The sequence below is a fragment of the Protopterus annectens genome, chromosome 8.part0 (genome assembly GCF_019279795.1).
Source record: "Protopterus annectens isolate FY-2018-M chromosome 8.part0, PAN1.0, whole genome shotgun sequence".
Taxonomy (NCBI): Eukaryota; Metazoa; Chordata; order Ceratodontiformes; family Protopteridae; genus Protopterus; species Protopterus annectens.
Window position 1 is genome coordinate 1,000,797,765 of NC_056741.1, and position 15,000 is coordinate 1,000,812,764.

General features: G+C 36.5%; 1 protein-coding gene across 1 annotated transcript in view; it reads left to right on the forward strand.

Annotated features, from left to right (window-relative positions):
- Positions 1-15,000, forward strand: part of LOC122808382 (alpha-tectorin-like) — a 182,503-nt gene that overhangs the window by 143,111 nt on the left and 24,392 nt on the right. The window contains exons 8-9 of the mRNA XM_044079347.1: positions 3,480-3,643; positions 13,296-13,544. Coding sequence (XP_043935282.1) covers positions 3,480-3,643; positions 13,296-13,544 — 413 coding nt within the window. The remainder of the gene's footprint in view (positions 1-3,479; positions 3,644-13,295; positions 13,545-15,000) is intronic.

A 15,000-nucleotide genomic window follows, 5' to 3' on the forward strand; every position in this document is an offset into this window, starting at 1 on the left:
CAAAGAAAGGGCTAACGTAAAATGCAAAAACAGTGCATCATTATAACCTTTGGAAAACACTTCTCATCAACAAATTGCAGCATTGCTAGTTCTCCACTCCATATGGAAATGACAGATTTGGGATGTCAGTTCCTGCATTTAAAATTATCTTACCTATAACCACCATGTTGCAAAAGGACTTAGGACAGCCTTCTGTCTAGCACAGCTTATATCCAAAGTTATTTCATCAATGTCAAAATATGTTACCGTTCCTCTGTACTCTGCCCTAATTAGACCAATTATTGAGTACAGTGCCATGTTCTGCATGTACCTAGCCAGATCACTATACAGCTAGAAAGGCCCCAAAAGTTCCTGGTGAAATTGATTAGTGGCATAAAGCCCCTTATGTGCCAAGGCAGATTAAAAGCCCTGCCGTTATACTCTGTCTCTTATAGACTGCTCCACTGAGATCTGTGCCACACATTCCTTTCATTAAAGACCTCTACCTTATAGAATCTATTACATCTTCACAGGAGGAATAGCTACACAGATATTGTAACCATGGAATGGAACCACCACCAACATATAAATAAAACACATCTGAGAGTGAAATTCTGAGTTGTACCATGTCTTAAAAAATTGGTCTGTCATGCTAAGAAGCATGGTGCTAAATGGCATTAGAAATACTTGGTCTAGGAATTTAAACCTCTTCTGCAACATCAACAGAAGAATTTGGAAGGACAGGTATATCTCAGAGGATACCACTGCTCCGGAACAGAGGCCACATCCACATAAAACAAAGTTCACCCCTCTCCATATTTAAGAGCAACTTAAATTTATGGCTGGGAAACAGAACATTGACCCCAGGGACTGCCCCCCCCAGTACTAATGGACAGAGGCAGCTCCTAAATGCTTTATCCCATGCATGGGTCCCCTCAAGTTATCAGTTGTTTGATCCCAGTTATTTTCATTAGGGGTAATATATAATTATCAACCATGGTACAGATAAGGTCAATCTGTAACCAAATGGGATAGAAATTTTGAGTACAAAAAGGGAAGCTGGCTAGGCTTAAAATGACCTGCAAGGGCAGACAGCCTAGTATTTATTGGTGAATCTATGAACCTATAAAAAAAGGGACATTCTTGCCTCCTTCAAGACTAACCTCAACACCCACAGGGTCATCCTTGGACTGACATGTTTTCCCTCCTAGAAGTGTGGGGTACATCTGGAGAGTGCCATTTGGCAAGGTTTACATGCTCTTTAGACCTATTTAGCTTTTATTTCCTATGATCCTAGGATTCTATATTTAAGCAATCCCCTAGCAATAGTATGATTTTCAACATGTATTAACTCTTACCTCCCCAGCATTTGTAAACATACAAGGTGTAAGCATCAGGAATTTGTGCATACAACTGACCATGAAATTAAGATCCCCAACTAATGAAGGACCAACTAATGGGCCATTATCAACAAGTAAACAAACAAACAAATAAATCAAAAGGCAAACAAGCAACTAAATAAACAATTGCAATGAGACATCAATTCAAATCTGAAAAATTAAAATCTTAAAAATGGTTATTTACAGATTAAATCAAATCAAACCTAATCAAATTTCTCACCCCTTAGCAAGTGCTAAGTATCTTAATCAAAACCCCATATATAAGTTCTCTGTCTGTTCTGTGGCTAAAACATATATATGGCTTATCAATTACTTAGGTCAATAATAAATAGAAACCTTTCTCAGATTCTATAATTGTCACAAGCAATAGTTGTAGCACCTTATATATATATATATATATATATATATATATATATATATATATATATATATACTTGAAGACAAAAATAACATTGAAAGATGTGCTACTAAGATCCTAACCATGATTATTTTTATATTATATTGTAGCAATAACTGACAATGTCAGTATAATTATTATTATGATTATATAATATTGAAGATTTACCCACGGTTGGTGTGGTTTAATCATGAGGGTGAAGCCCGAGTGATAAAATAAAGCCAGCAGTGGGTAAATCTTCAGTATACCACACCACGGAGTTGGTTATTGCAGGAGTATATTATCTAATAGAAAAGTGAATTCCACAAACTGTGTCTACATCGAAAACGCAGTTCAGCAAAATGAAAATAGTGAGATAGTGGTACAGTGAAGATCAGAAAATGTGCCCTTTCCTCACTGTAGTGCGATCTCAGAGTTGGTATATATAATTAGTGAGGGGTGTGGGGGGCTTAAGAGTGAATTCACTGAACTGCATTTTTGATGTAGATGCAGTTCGCGGAACTCACTTTTCGATTAGATAATATAGACCCAGTTATTGCTATTATACAATGACATTATTAATAAAACAATACTGACTTTTCTTAAATAATGTCTTTGTATACTGGTGCTGTGGTGTTCTTCCACTTCTGCTGCATATTCTGTTGCTTTTTTTATGTACTGTGCGTACAGATGGGACTTGCATTCCCATGCTTACCCAGAAAGGAAGCAATGGAGAAAGGAAGGTCTATGTTGAGCCCCCCTTTTTTAATAAAAGAAAGTTTCAGACACTTTAGGGATAGAAGAGAGACAGAATGCATGAAATACAATAAAAATCATGTTTGCTTCTTTAGTTTTTAATAACATATCTGATTTTCCTAGTATTTTCTCCATCCTGTTTCTCTCCTATGTCCAGACTGCCCGGATTTCTAATTTTATTTATTTATTTTTGTTTAAAAATATGTAAAAGTTACTGTATATACCAATGGAAGAAAGTTTGGGCGACTAGACCTTTCTCCATTGGTATATGCTTGGATTTACAACGGGCATGTTGGTTGAGCTGACCAATCAGCGTGCTACGTTTTGAATACTAATGGTCAGTCATTGTATAATATATTATACTGTATGATTAGAATTTAATTTATCATATATTATTTGCCACCTATCTACATACTAATTTCAAAACATCATTATAATTCACTTTGTGCTATATCTGATTATTTTGCAATTGTGTTTGCAAAAATAAGAATCCAGTATTTTTAGTTCCTTGATGTTCAGTGTTGCTATTCAGGATTTAAAATGATGTAAGTATGACATATTCAGATAATTTAATGGGAATTTAATTTAGTTAAAAAGTTATAATCCGTAATGTTTACAAAACTTTTATTTTACAAAGTGCAATTGAGCTCAGGCAACAGTGAGGTTTTCAGCAACAAGGAAGTTGCATTTTCCGGGAAAACAGACCCTGTGCTGAGTGAGCAAATGTATTGACTCTTTTCTTGCTTATTTTGTTTGGTCATTAAAAAATAGTTAGCCATTGCAGTGTATATTTCTAATACTGAATTGGACATGATACCCTTGTAGGAAGATGATTCCTTATTCTTGTTAACATTCAGAGAATTTTTTATATACGTTTAAATAGTGCCGGTAGTCATATAGGCTATGGGTTTCTAATTCCTGGAATTATCTGATTTTAATACTGTATTATTTTTACCCACTGCAATTAGGTAAATGAAACTCACTTCATCTATTCAAATGCCATCCAAGGAACAACAAGAAATACAAATAATAGTGTGATGATCCGAGAAAGGAAAATAAACATTGCATTCAGATGTGAATATCCTCTCAGTGTAAACCTATCATCAACGCTATCTGTTAAGCCAGTTGAGAGGTAAGCTTATGCTCTTTAAAGAAGACAGAATTTATGCTGTATTGTTTTCATTTACAATTTGCAATATGTGAGAAGCATGCATCTATTTTAAGCAACAAAATATCATAGTTGTCATTTCTATTGCTCGGACACTATACTTTTTATTTCATCAATAAAGAGAACTGGAATACTAAAGACTGAAACTCAACCTATCAAAAAAAAAAAAAAAAACAAGAAAACAGTAATGATTGAAACCCAACCTGTCAAAAACAATAACAACAAGACATTTTCCAAACAAAACAATCAATGCTGGTGTAGTTAAGCATATAAATGCAGTGACTTTGAAGTTAGAAGTCATGAAAGTTGTGGATTCATGCCTGCTAGTTGTTGTGCATTATCAGCCCCCCCCCCCCCCCATAGCCTAATGCAGACTGTATTGGCCTATTAAACAAGTAACTGAGGGTTTGAATCCATCTGGTGTGGTATAATTTTGTTTAGCAGTTAGTGCTGTAGAATAAAGCCCTGAGTTGTTAATGAGGTGCTTCCCAGCCTTAGGGTATAGAGTTTGAATCTTTCCAGCTTCTTGGGTAAGTCTGTTAACCAGACAGTGTTTTGGGGCAATTGGGAATTTGTGATAGCTCAATAATGGTCGCCCAGATGACATGCCTATTAACTACCTATGAGCAAACAGAAAACTTCAAATGAGTGTTTTTGCAGAGGGTCTTTGTAGATCCCCTGCTCCTGCTACTTATATAAACCAACTCTGAGACTGCACAGCAGCAGAGAAAAAGCAAATTCCTACTCTCAGCTATACCACAATCTCCACAAAGAAATACCACCATACACAGGCATTTTGATATATATATATATATATATATATATATATATGTGTGTGTGTGTGTGTGTGTGTGTGTGTGTGTGTTACTATATATATATATATATATATATATATATATATATATATATATATATAAATATATATATATATATATGTGTATATTTAGGATGCAATTCATGTGAATGTCCATGCTGCTCAGAGGCAACAGCCAGAAAATCATCTCTCTATGGCATCAAGCATGGGCTGCTACTTGTGCTTGAACTCAGTTATGTGTTTGGAGAAGATGTGGCAGCCTTAGGGAGAGAATAGTGTTGCCAGCTATAACTCAACCACATAGCTAAATTTGAGTAAGGTAAGTACTGCAGGGAGTGGGGAGGGAGTATGATGGTGTAGGAGATTAGCTGTTTACTGGACTATGGCAGGATTTATACCGAGGGTTATGGAGCAGGAGTGTAGTTTAAGGTTGTGGCACAATAAGGGAATTGATTTTAAGGGAGTGGAAGGGGAGCATTAGGGTTTGTGACCAAAAAGGGACTTTATAGCAGTGATCAAAACATTTAGGTTTAGAGAGAAGGAGGGTAATTCTAGATTTAGAGACTGATCAAAGAATTTAGGCTTAGGGAGAAGAAGTGGAGTTTAGGGTTAGAGACTAAGGTTTCAAGTTAGAGTTATGGACTGGACTGGAGATCTACAGTTAGAGTCAGAGTTGTGGGAGGTCTATGTAGCTCATTAAGACTGGGACTATGGAATTTACAAGGATCAGGCTGCTGAGAGGTAGGGTACCTGCCATTTCAAGCAAATAGTAATGTGAAAATCAGCCATGAACTTCTAGCAAGCAAGAATGTTTAGAAGACAAACTGCATATATATATATATATATATATATATATATATATATATATATATATATATATATATATATATATATATATATATATATATCTATATATATCCACACATATACACTAAAAATATATATTGCTATACTTCAGAAGATTGACTCAACAGAAAGTTGAATGTTATATGACTGAGATTGTAAATATTCTGGAAAGAAAGCCAGGGAAATGTTATGGCTAGGCTTGTATAGGCCCTAGGGCTGATAGCCTAGTACCAACCTATGAACCTATGAACCTATATGATCGACTTTCCAAAAAGTCAGACAGCAGAAAACAACAAAAATCTACATTTTTGCATGAGGTCAGCCTCCCCTGCACCCCATACACCCCCTGCAAATTAAATATACCATCTCCGAGATCACACTACAGTGGGGAAAAGGGTAAATTCTCTGATCCCCACTGTGCACTGATCTCCATTCAAAAGCTTCAGCATTTCAGAAAGTCAATCATGTAGTCTCAACCAGATATAACATGTGACTTTCTGTTAACTCAATCTTCTGAAGGGAACCTATATATAAATATATGGGTCAATGTCATTTCATTGAATCATAAAATGGTCAAACCTGTTTGAAAACTCATTTCATTGAAAACACATTTAACTGTAAGCTCACTTCCTACTAAACCTTCTCCACAAGAAAATTATCATAAAAATCTTTTTGCAGGAGGACAAGCCCCTCTGCACCCCCCATGTAGAGATTTTGCCCTGACACCCCTCCCCCCTTACTTATATATATTAACTCCATTGCCACACAAACACTTAGAAAAGAAAAACAAAAATGCACACAATGAATCACTGCTTGAGTGCAAACACAAATATATACAGATATGGAGATACAACATGTTGATGACCATCACAACACACACATATTCTGCTAGACTGACTTCCATAATAACTCCTGTGATAAGAAATGACTTCATCATGTACGTTCTATACACCTTTACAGTTTTTTATGAAATGAGTTTTCAGTCAAATGGGATAGTCTCATACATACATATATATGAGTACATCAGCAACAGTATTTCTTTCAGCAAATATCAACTTCCTCACTAATCAACCATTATTTAGTCAATCCCACATGACCAACCACTGCGGAAGTTGTCATCTGGAATGCTGCAGTACCTTATTATCACAGATACAAAGCACAGAGATACTCACTTGTGAGTGAAAAACACAACTCCCAACAAATGCAAAATAAATAAAAATAAGCAGTACACACCAGCAGTCCCTAAACCCCTTTTCACACAACACAAAAGACAAAAATTAACTAAAAGAGCTAAGATATGCATTTACATCAGGACTGCATTCCACAGCTGTTGCACAGCTGTGACTATAATGAAAAACACTTATGCAACTCTGGCTATGAGCTAGGTGACTGAAATTTAAGCCTGCCAATGATGGTAAGGCTTACAGAAAGAATTATCATGGAATTAATCATACAGGACATAGGGAGCTTCCAAATACTGGTCCCATCTCAGTTTGGATTCATCAAGGGCAGGTCATGCTTCTCAACCTGGTGGATTTTTTTGAAAAGTTGACCAATGCAGTGGATGAAGGCAAAATGGTACAGACCACATAGCTCATCATAGCCAAAGCTTTTGACACAATTTCTTATTCAGGCATAGTAGAAAAGTTCATTAAATTGGGAATAAACCCCCATGTCACACACTGGTTTGCTAACTGGCTCACAGATGGGATGCAGATAATCAAAACAGGGAAAGTTACCTCCATAAAGAGACCAGTCACCAGTGTAGTCTCCCAGGATTCTATGGTGGAACTTCTCATGTTTGGCATCTGCTTGTCTGAACTAAAAGCCATTATCAAAGGGCTGTGGCTGACTAAGTTTGCAAATGAATGCAAGCTAGGAGCAGTCATTAAATCTGTAAAATAAACGACTGGTTTCAAAATCATGGTCTGAAATGAAATGCCAAAAAAAATCATTATTGTATCCTTTGGGAAATCATCTGCCCCAGGGAACTACCACATTGACAATACGCCACTAAGACTTGATCCAGTTGTTTGGGATATTATGTGGACAGTGACCTAACTTCTGACCAATATATTTCTGCTGTTGTAAGAAAGTCCATCTATATTGTACAGCTTATAACCAAAGAGACTGCGTCTAGATCTAGGGATGTCATTGTCCTCCCTTTATTCCACCCTCAGCAGGCCAGTCATTGAGTATAATGCCCCCTTTGATGTGCATCTGTCCAAACACATGCAACAACTGGAATGCCTGCTGAGATATGTTGCTAAAAGGATAGAAAGCCTAAACAACATCCCCTACATGGACCAACTCAAAGCCCTGTCACTATACTTGGTATCCTACACACTGCTAAGAGGTGACCTCTATCTGGCATGAAAAGGATCCTCTAATCCAGGGGTGGGCAAACTTTTTGATTCGTGGGCCACATTGAGTTCTAACATTTGACAAAGGGGCCGGAACAGGAGCAGATAGATGGCATGCTTTGAAAACATCACCTCATTGGGGGAAAAATACACATCTTGGGATATGGAGAAAACATGTGCTTTAATTTCCAATGAAAATGAAGAAAAGCATTACAATAAAATCTCTGACTTCGAAATGAGTCTTTAAACACTGAAAATCAAATAAATGACCATTTTATTTTAAAGCACTGAAAGTTATGTTATCCTTCAAGATATCACCATCACTCTCCTCCTGACTGTCTTTTTTTTCAAAAACGGTAGGAGATGCAGATGTACTTGTCCTGTTCCTTTCATTTGATTTGTTTCCCCGGTGCCAAAAGTCAACAATGACCAGTGCAAGGACGAAACAGTTGCAGCAAGTCAGTCTGTGAAGCGTTATATTTGATCTGCGCGCACTGTTTATTTTAACGACGTGCATATCACGGATACACACACATTTTAATGGGAGCAGTGTTGTTGGTCTCCTTTTTTAGCCAGCGCATCAAAGTCTGGAGTTAGTTTTGTTGTGGCGATTCTCAGGATGGATCTGAGGTGTAGGTCTATTAACTTGGATCTGTGGCTGGCTTTCAAATTAGCTGCCACCTTCTCAGCAGCAGCTTCCCGTTCTTTTGTTGAGAGCTTGCTAGCATAATTAGCGTGCTTTGTGGCAAAGTGATGGCTAATATTATACTCTTTAAAAACCGCCACAGTTTCTTGGCATATCAGGCAAACAGCAGATCAGTGTTCAGTGAAAAAATATTTAGTTGTCCACTCCTTATTGAACACTCGACATTCTCTGTCCACTTTCCTTTTCTTGGGTCCGCTCATCTTCATATAGGGGCGGTGGGTCAAAGGGTAAAGTGCAAACGTGGAGTAATAGGCCTACGCTTCACCTCAACAAAGCCAATATATCTAGAGTGTGCCATCTAGTGAGCAAACATCAGAATTGCAGGGGAAATAAAACATTAACAAGGTTAGTTTATTAAATTTTTTCAAGTTTGGCGGGCCGAATCAAAACGTTTAACGGGCCGCATGTGGCCCCCGGGCCGTAGTTTGCCCATGCCTGCTCTAATCCATTAATGATGTATTTAGTGCACATTGGCAAGTCAAATGGCACCAGAAATGCTCACTCTATGGATATAAACCTTTTATACAACATCAACAGAATGACTGGGAGGATAGGTATATTTTGCAGAGGACACTGCTGCTGTGGAAGACTCCACATCCTCCTTAACTCCTGCCCTTTTTCCAAAGTAACTTAGATCTATAAATGGGAAACAGAAAATTTACCCAGGACTGCCCCGTGTACTTCAAATGTACAGATGCAGCTCCTAAATACTTTATATCCCATGCATAGGTCCCCTCAAATTATCTATGGTATGTTCCTAATTATTCTCATTAGGGGTAATATGCAATTATCGACCATGGGACAAGTAAGTCCAATCTATAACCAAATGGGCTGGGTTATTTTAAGCATAAAAAAGGACATTGTCTAATCTTAAAATGGCTAGCCTAGTACTTACCTATAAACCTATGAACCTATGGTCTTAGACAAGATGGTGATACGAGAAGTAAAGTATTCTCCACAAGCCACATCCCTCCCATCAACATGGTACCAGTAGGAGCTTAAGGAGAAGGACATGGGCAGCAGATTGTCAGTTGAGGGATACAGGAAAGAAACAAAAAAAGGGTAAAACAAAACAAAATAAGGAAGGCAATAATCAATACTGCCCACTTTAGGCATCTTTTTTATGGCATTTACCAAAGCCTGGTCAACAGAAAAACAAGCGGGATACAAACATATCACTATATATAATTTAATGAAGAACAAGCAGGGAAACATGTCTAAAAGCAGGAATGAATGCAAAAGCACAGTTGACTATACAAGAATAGGAAGAGGCACAGGAGGTAACACTGGATACAGGAAACTGCACTAGAGACAACACACGAGCTGAGAACAGACCCCTGTTTTAGAAGAAAAATACAAAAAAATGATGTAAATGATACAGGCTTACTTATTACAGTAGAGGAATGTCCAGAAAGATTCATGAGAGGCATCACTATTCAAGAGACTGCCTGGAGCACTTTATTTGGAACCACACCAAAAAAGGATAATTTTCTACACAGAAAGGACAAGCATTGAAAAGTTAGTATTGAGGCTGAGACAGGTAATGGGAGATTGTTTCCTTGTGGTTTCAGGTGAAGACGGCTTTTCGGTTCTTAAGCTTGGCAGTCAGTTTGATCAACTGATGTTCAATGCACAGGGTTCACAGGCACCTTAAGCAGAGTGCAGCTAGTCAGAAAACCTTCATCTGGAATTCAGCAGTGCAGACTTTTATAAAATGGAACTGATGCTCCAAATGAACAAATGGGGAAATAAATGCTATGATTCTCAAACAAAGTGGTATCAAATGATAACATACTGTGATGGTGAAATAAAATGGTGTTAAATGATATATGTAGTAAAGTCAAAACAAAAACACTGAAACAACACTGATAAATGCAGAAAGATCAGGGAAAAGCAATAGGAAAGGTAAAGGCACTCAACAGCAGACAAATATGGTTCCCTCATTAAGGACAATAAACCATTTAAGTAATAGATAAGACAGAAAGAAAAGGCAAACATACTGATAAAGAAACTCAGGAAAACCGAGTGGTAAAGGTGGACAGAGCTGAATGTTGACTGGAAAGCAAACAGAAAGCTTAAGTTCAGTCTGTTTGTAGAGCAAACCATTCTGAAATAAGCAGAAAAACTAGCTGTACTGACACAGAGGGATACAAGACTGAATACAACACAGGTGGCTACAGTCCCAATGCAAATTAAGCAGCATGATACATTATCTTCCTTCACAGGGGGACTGGATGATTGGATAGATATTCACAAATTCACCCCTAGCTTGACTAGCAGGTTCTCTTCAACAGAAGGGGTTCACTGTCAGGATAGGTACTATGGCCATAAATGCAATTGCCTTTTAATCCCTACGATTCCTATGATGATATGATTCTGAGTGGTAGATGTGATGCTTACTGGTGCTGGTGTAAGGGTGAAATGTTGAGGCCTAGTCTGCTCATCTCTCATTAAGGGGATTAACAGTGACCAAATGTACAAGCCTGGTCTCCATCGCTGATTCCCTGGTAGAAACTAGGAGTCATGGAGGGATGTGGTCTATGAAGGAGTACAGACCCACTTGTCTTTATCTCTGGTGGGGAGGGGTGTAGGAATATCGCATAAGATCAAGAAACTCTAACTAACCCCATTGGAACTGAAAAAGCACACAAAGGTAGTTCTTAATGGGAAAAAATAATCTTCCAGTGTTGGCATATTTGACTCTGACCCCAGAAAGTGAGTAGGTTAAATATCTTTCACCCAGAGGAATGAATTGGTCCATTGAGAGGCTACGATGCCAAGGCTCAGTGGTTGTGGGTGGGGAGCCAAAAATACATAAAATGATATGACTAGAAAAACTAAAGGCCAGAAATACAATGGGCCCTGAAGTGAATCACCCTGGAATTCATAGATTACTAACAGGAAAACTGGCAATACCATTTTAATAGAAGAATCTACATTTCCTGAAGACTGCAATAACATAGATTTGATGATATTTCTTCACAAACATTAGGACATACAATTTCTGACATTGTACCCAACTGTTGTTTTCTGTATGATTTACTGTAAATGTTATCTCTTTAACTAGTTTCAAATGCAAATGAAAATGTCTTATTAATTGTATGCAAAATGCAAATACTGACTGCGGAGCTTTTCTCCTCGGGTCTCCACTGAAAACGAGCTAAATGCTCAGCTGGACTAACCTGGTTAACAAACGTAAAATAAATAATAAATAAAATAAATAAATAAATAAATAAATCTACTAACCTTCAAAAGGTAACTTTTTGAATCATATTTTTATAATACTTAGGCATCATTCCTGCCATCTGGGCAGAGAACCCAAGACAGCATAAATTCATATTCATAGTGCACTTAATACAAATGAGTGCATTGCATGTACAACCTTTTATGCAGGCTAAACTCTCAATAAGATTGCTATTAGAATATACAATAAATATGGTTATATAATTAAGGACACTGTTCACAATTAACATATTTTAGCAGTATCTGCAATACCTGCATTCAAATTCTATAAGAGCTAGAAGTGGTCCCCACCAGTGAAGGTAGTAATTTAAGCAATATGGTGGATTTATGTGAGTATGCATGTGAAATGAGACCTAGTTTAAATAAACATTAATGGAAATCTGCTGAAAGCTATGCCTTTAAGACATTTACCATGTATATTGAAATAATTACTTTCAGTTAAACAAAGGAATGTTTGTTTTTCAATTATATGACAAAGCAGCTGCATGTATTGCCATTTGTGATTAAGAGATTGTTTTGCAAAAACAATTATAATTAGAAACTTTATTTGGGCAAATACCAATGACTAATTTGTTTAAATTCAAATTAACTACTGATCTGTTCATTTTTGTTGCCCCTCTATTTCTTAACATGTTTGTGCATGCAAGAGTGCACACGCACACACACACACACACACACACACACACACACACACACACACACACACACACATGTGTGTACGCCCGCACTACCATCAGCACCTATACCTACATGAAATTAGGGTTACCATCTGTCCCACTTTGCAAGGGACAGTCCCTCTTTGGGCAGTTGTGTCCTGCAAAAAAATTGTAAAAATGGCAAATGTCCTGAGATTTTAGGACAAAATTATTTCCTATATTTTATGTACTAGTTGCATAAAACAGTTATTCTGTATATGAAACACCTAAATGTTATAAGAAACAGAATAAACAACTAAAATGCTGCAAGAATAAACTTTTATTTAAGTAAAAAAGTGAAATTCTGTCCTTTGTACTGACCATGGGCATGTTTCTCCCTGCAAAATCTGACGTTTGCACCAAAAATGTCCCACTTTGGGCATTTGAAAAGGTGGCAACCCTACATGAAATAGCAAGAACAGTTTGGGGTCATCTATCTATTGCCATAAGTACAGTTCCAGGAAACATATGTTAATATACCATAAAATTATGTAAGTGCCCAGTGTAAGATTTGTAGGTATTATATTGCAATTACATTGCAATGTCATCATTCTTGGGAATTATCTTTAATTTATCACACTTTTGTTCACCATTGAATGCTAGTACTATCCACTGCATCTGAATGAGAAAAAAAATACCTTCCTTAACTGAAAATCACCTTCATATCTGAATAGCTCTTATTTACAGGGCCTAGAATCTAGGATGAGAATGTATAACAAAGTGAGATTAGGATGAAGTTTCTCAAATCAGGAGATCAGTGAATGAAGTGTTATATATCCTGAACCTTAACAGTTTCAGCAAATTGAAAGAACTATTTTTCCAAATGCTGTGTCATAAGCAGTTATCCTATTGTGGTGATAATGCATGCCTTTTAATAGTGTATGATACTTTAAGTAATACATGTATCAGTACTCTAATTATTATCTCATAATTCTTATTTTATATACAGTGTTATTAATGCAAGTCTGTCTTCTGGCCAAGGGATATTCCAGACAAAGATGATTTTGTTCCGGGATTCTGCATACAGTCAGCCTTTTACAGTTACCCCAGTGACTCTTGCTGTAAATATTAGGCTTTATATTGGAATCATCCTTACAGGAATAGATCCAGACCAATTTGTGATAACATTAGTTTCATGCTGGAGCACTCGAACCAGTGACCCCACATCAAGCCCTAAATGGGATCTCATTATTAACCGGTAAGTGTCTATATCTTTCTGTTTTCCCTCCACTTTTTTTTTTTGCTCTATTACAGTTCAATGTTTTAATATGTTATTTCCACCCCCTGGATAATTCTTTCCCATTAATTCTTTCCCATTTGATAATCCATTGGAGTTTCAGCTATGTTTTTGAAAGTGTAGTCTCAAAACCATGTTATGCCATTTTTTTCTGTAAAGAATTTAGCATGCATTTATTAAAAATAAGCAAAGCACCGTGTGATTAACTGTCATTAGATTTTAATCATAGCAATTTTGTTTTCTTTAATTCACATTATACCTCTATCATTTTAAATTAGTGGTTGCATGGTTTCACTTCACCGAGCAATGTAACAATTGTTGCATACTTTCCTTCTAAGAGCCAGTTAGGTGCTAACCATATTGTAATGCATAGAATGATATCCTGACCATCTGCACAGTTTCATTTACAGGCAAAATATTAGTTTTAGGTTTACTTTTGTTGGGCAACATTTTTCAATCAGCTTGTCCAGCTCTAGCTCACTGAGTTCCAGCTTTGTATTTTCCATTTTATGCTGAACTGTTGCAAGCCAGAACATCAAGGGATCAAAACCTTGATTGCTGTAAAAATCAAAAGTAAAAAAAAAACGGAGAGGCTGCAAACATTGCAGTTAGAATAAAACAGTCAAATAACAATTCTCAGATACAAAATATCCATTCAGCAAGCACTTCCATATTACAAAACTACAGGCTTGCTGGGTATTTAAAGATACAGTGAACATATTCAGATTGTGACCACAAATACTACAGTGATCACACTTCTAAACAATATATACTCATTGAAACTGCATCCACCATACATGTCAAGTACATGACTAAGCATTTAAAAATATAAAACACTTGAAACTCATATATAAAAAAAATGATTTTATATATATATATATATATATATATATATATATATATATATATATATGTATATGTTTTCACATATGTTTTGTAAATGTTTCTTTTTCCTTTTAAACAGGATTTTATGAATGTCATTAGTGCTAGGTATTTATGAATGGAGATAGTAATGTGTTTTATGAATGGAGTTCTGCAGTGCACTACAGTCATCTAGTGGTGAAATGAGTATTATGCAACATATTGAACATAGGAAGCTAAACGATCGTTTGCATATACATATATATATATATATATATATGAGTTTAAAGTGCTATATATTTTTAACTATTTAGTATTGTACTTGACATACGTATGGTGAATGCAGTTTCAATTACTATATGTCGTTTAGTAGTGTGGTCACTGTAGCATTTGTGGTCACAAGAGCTAAGCTGAATATGTTTCACTGTACCCTTAAATACACAGCAAGCTTGCAGTTTTATAATACGGGCGTGCTTGCTGAATGGACACTTTGTATCTGAGAATTGTTATTTGAATGGTTGTTAGCTTTTTAAAAGTTTATATAAGGGAACTGTCT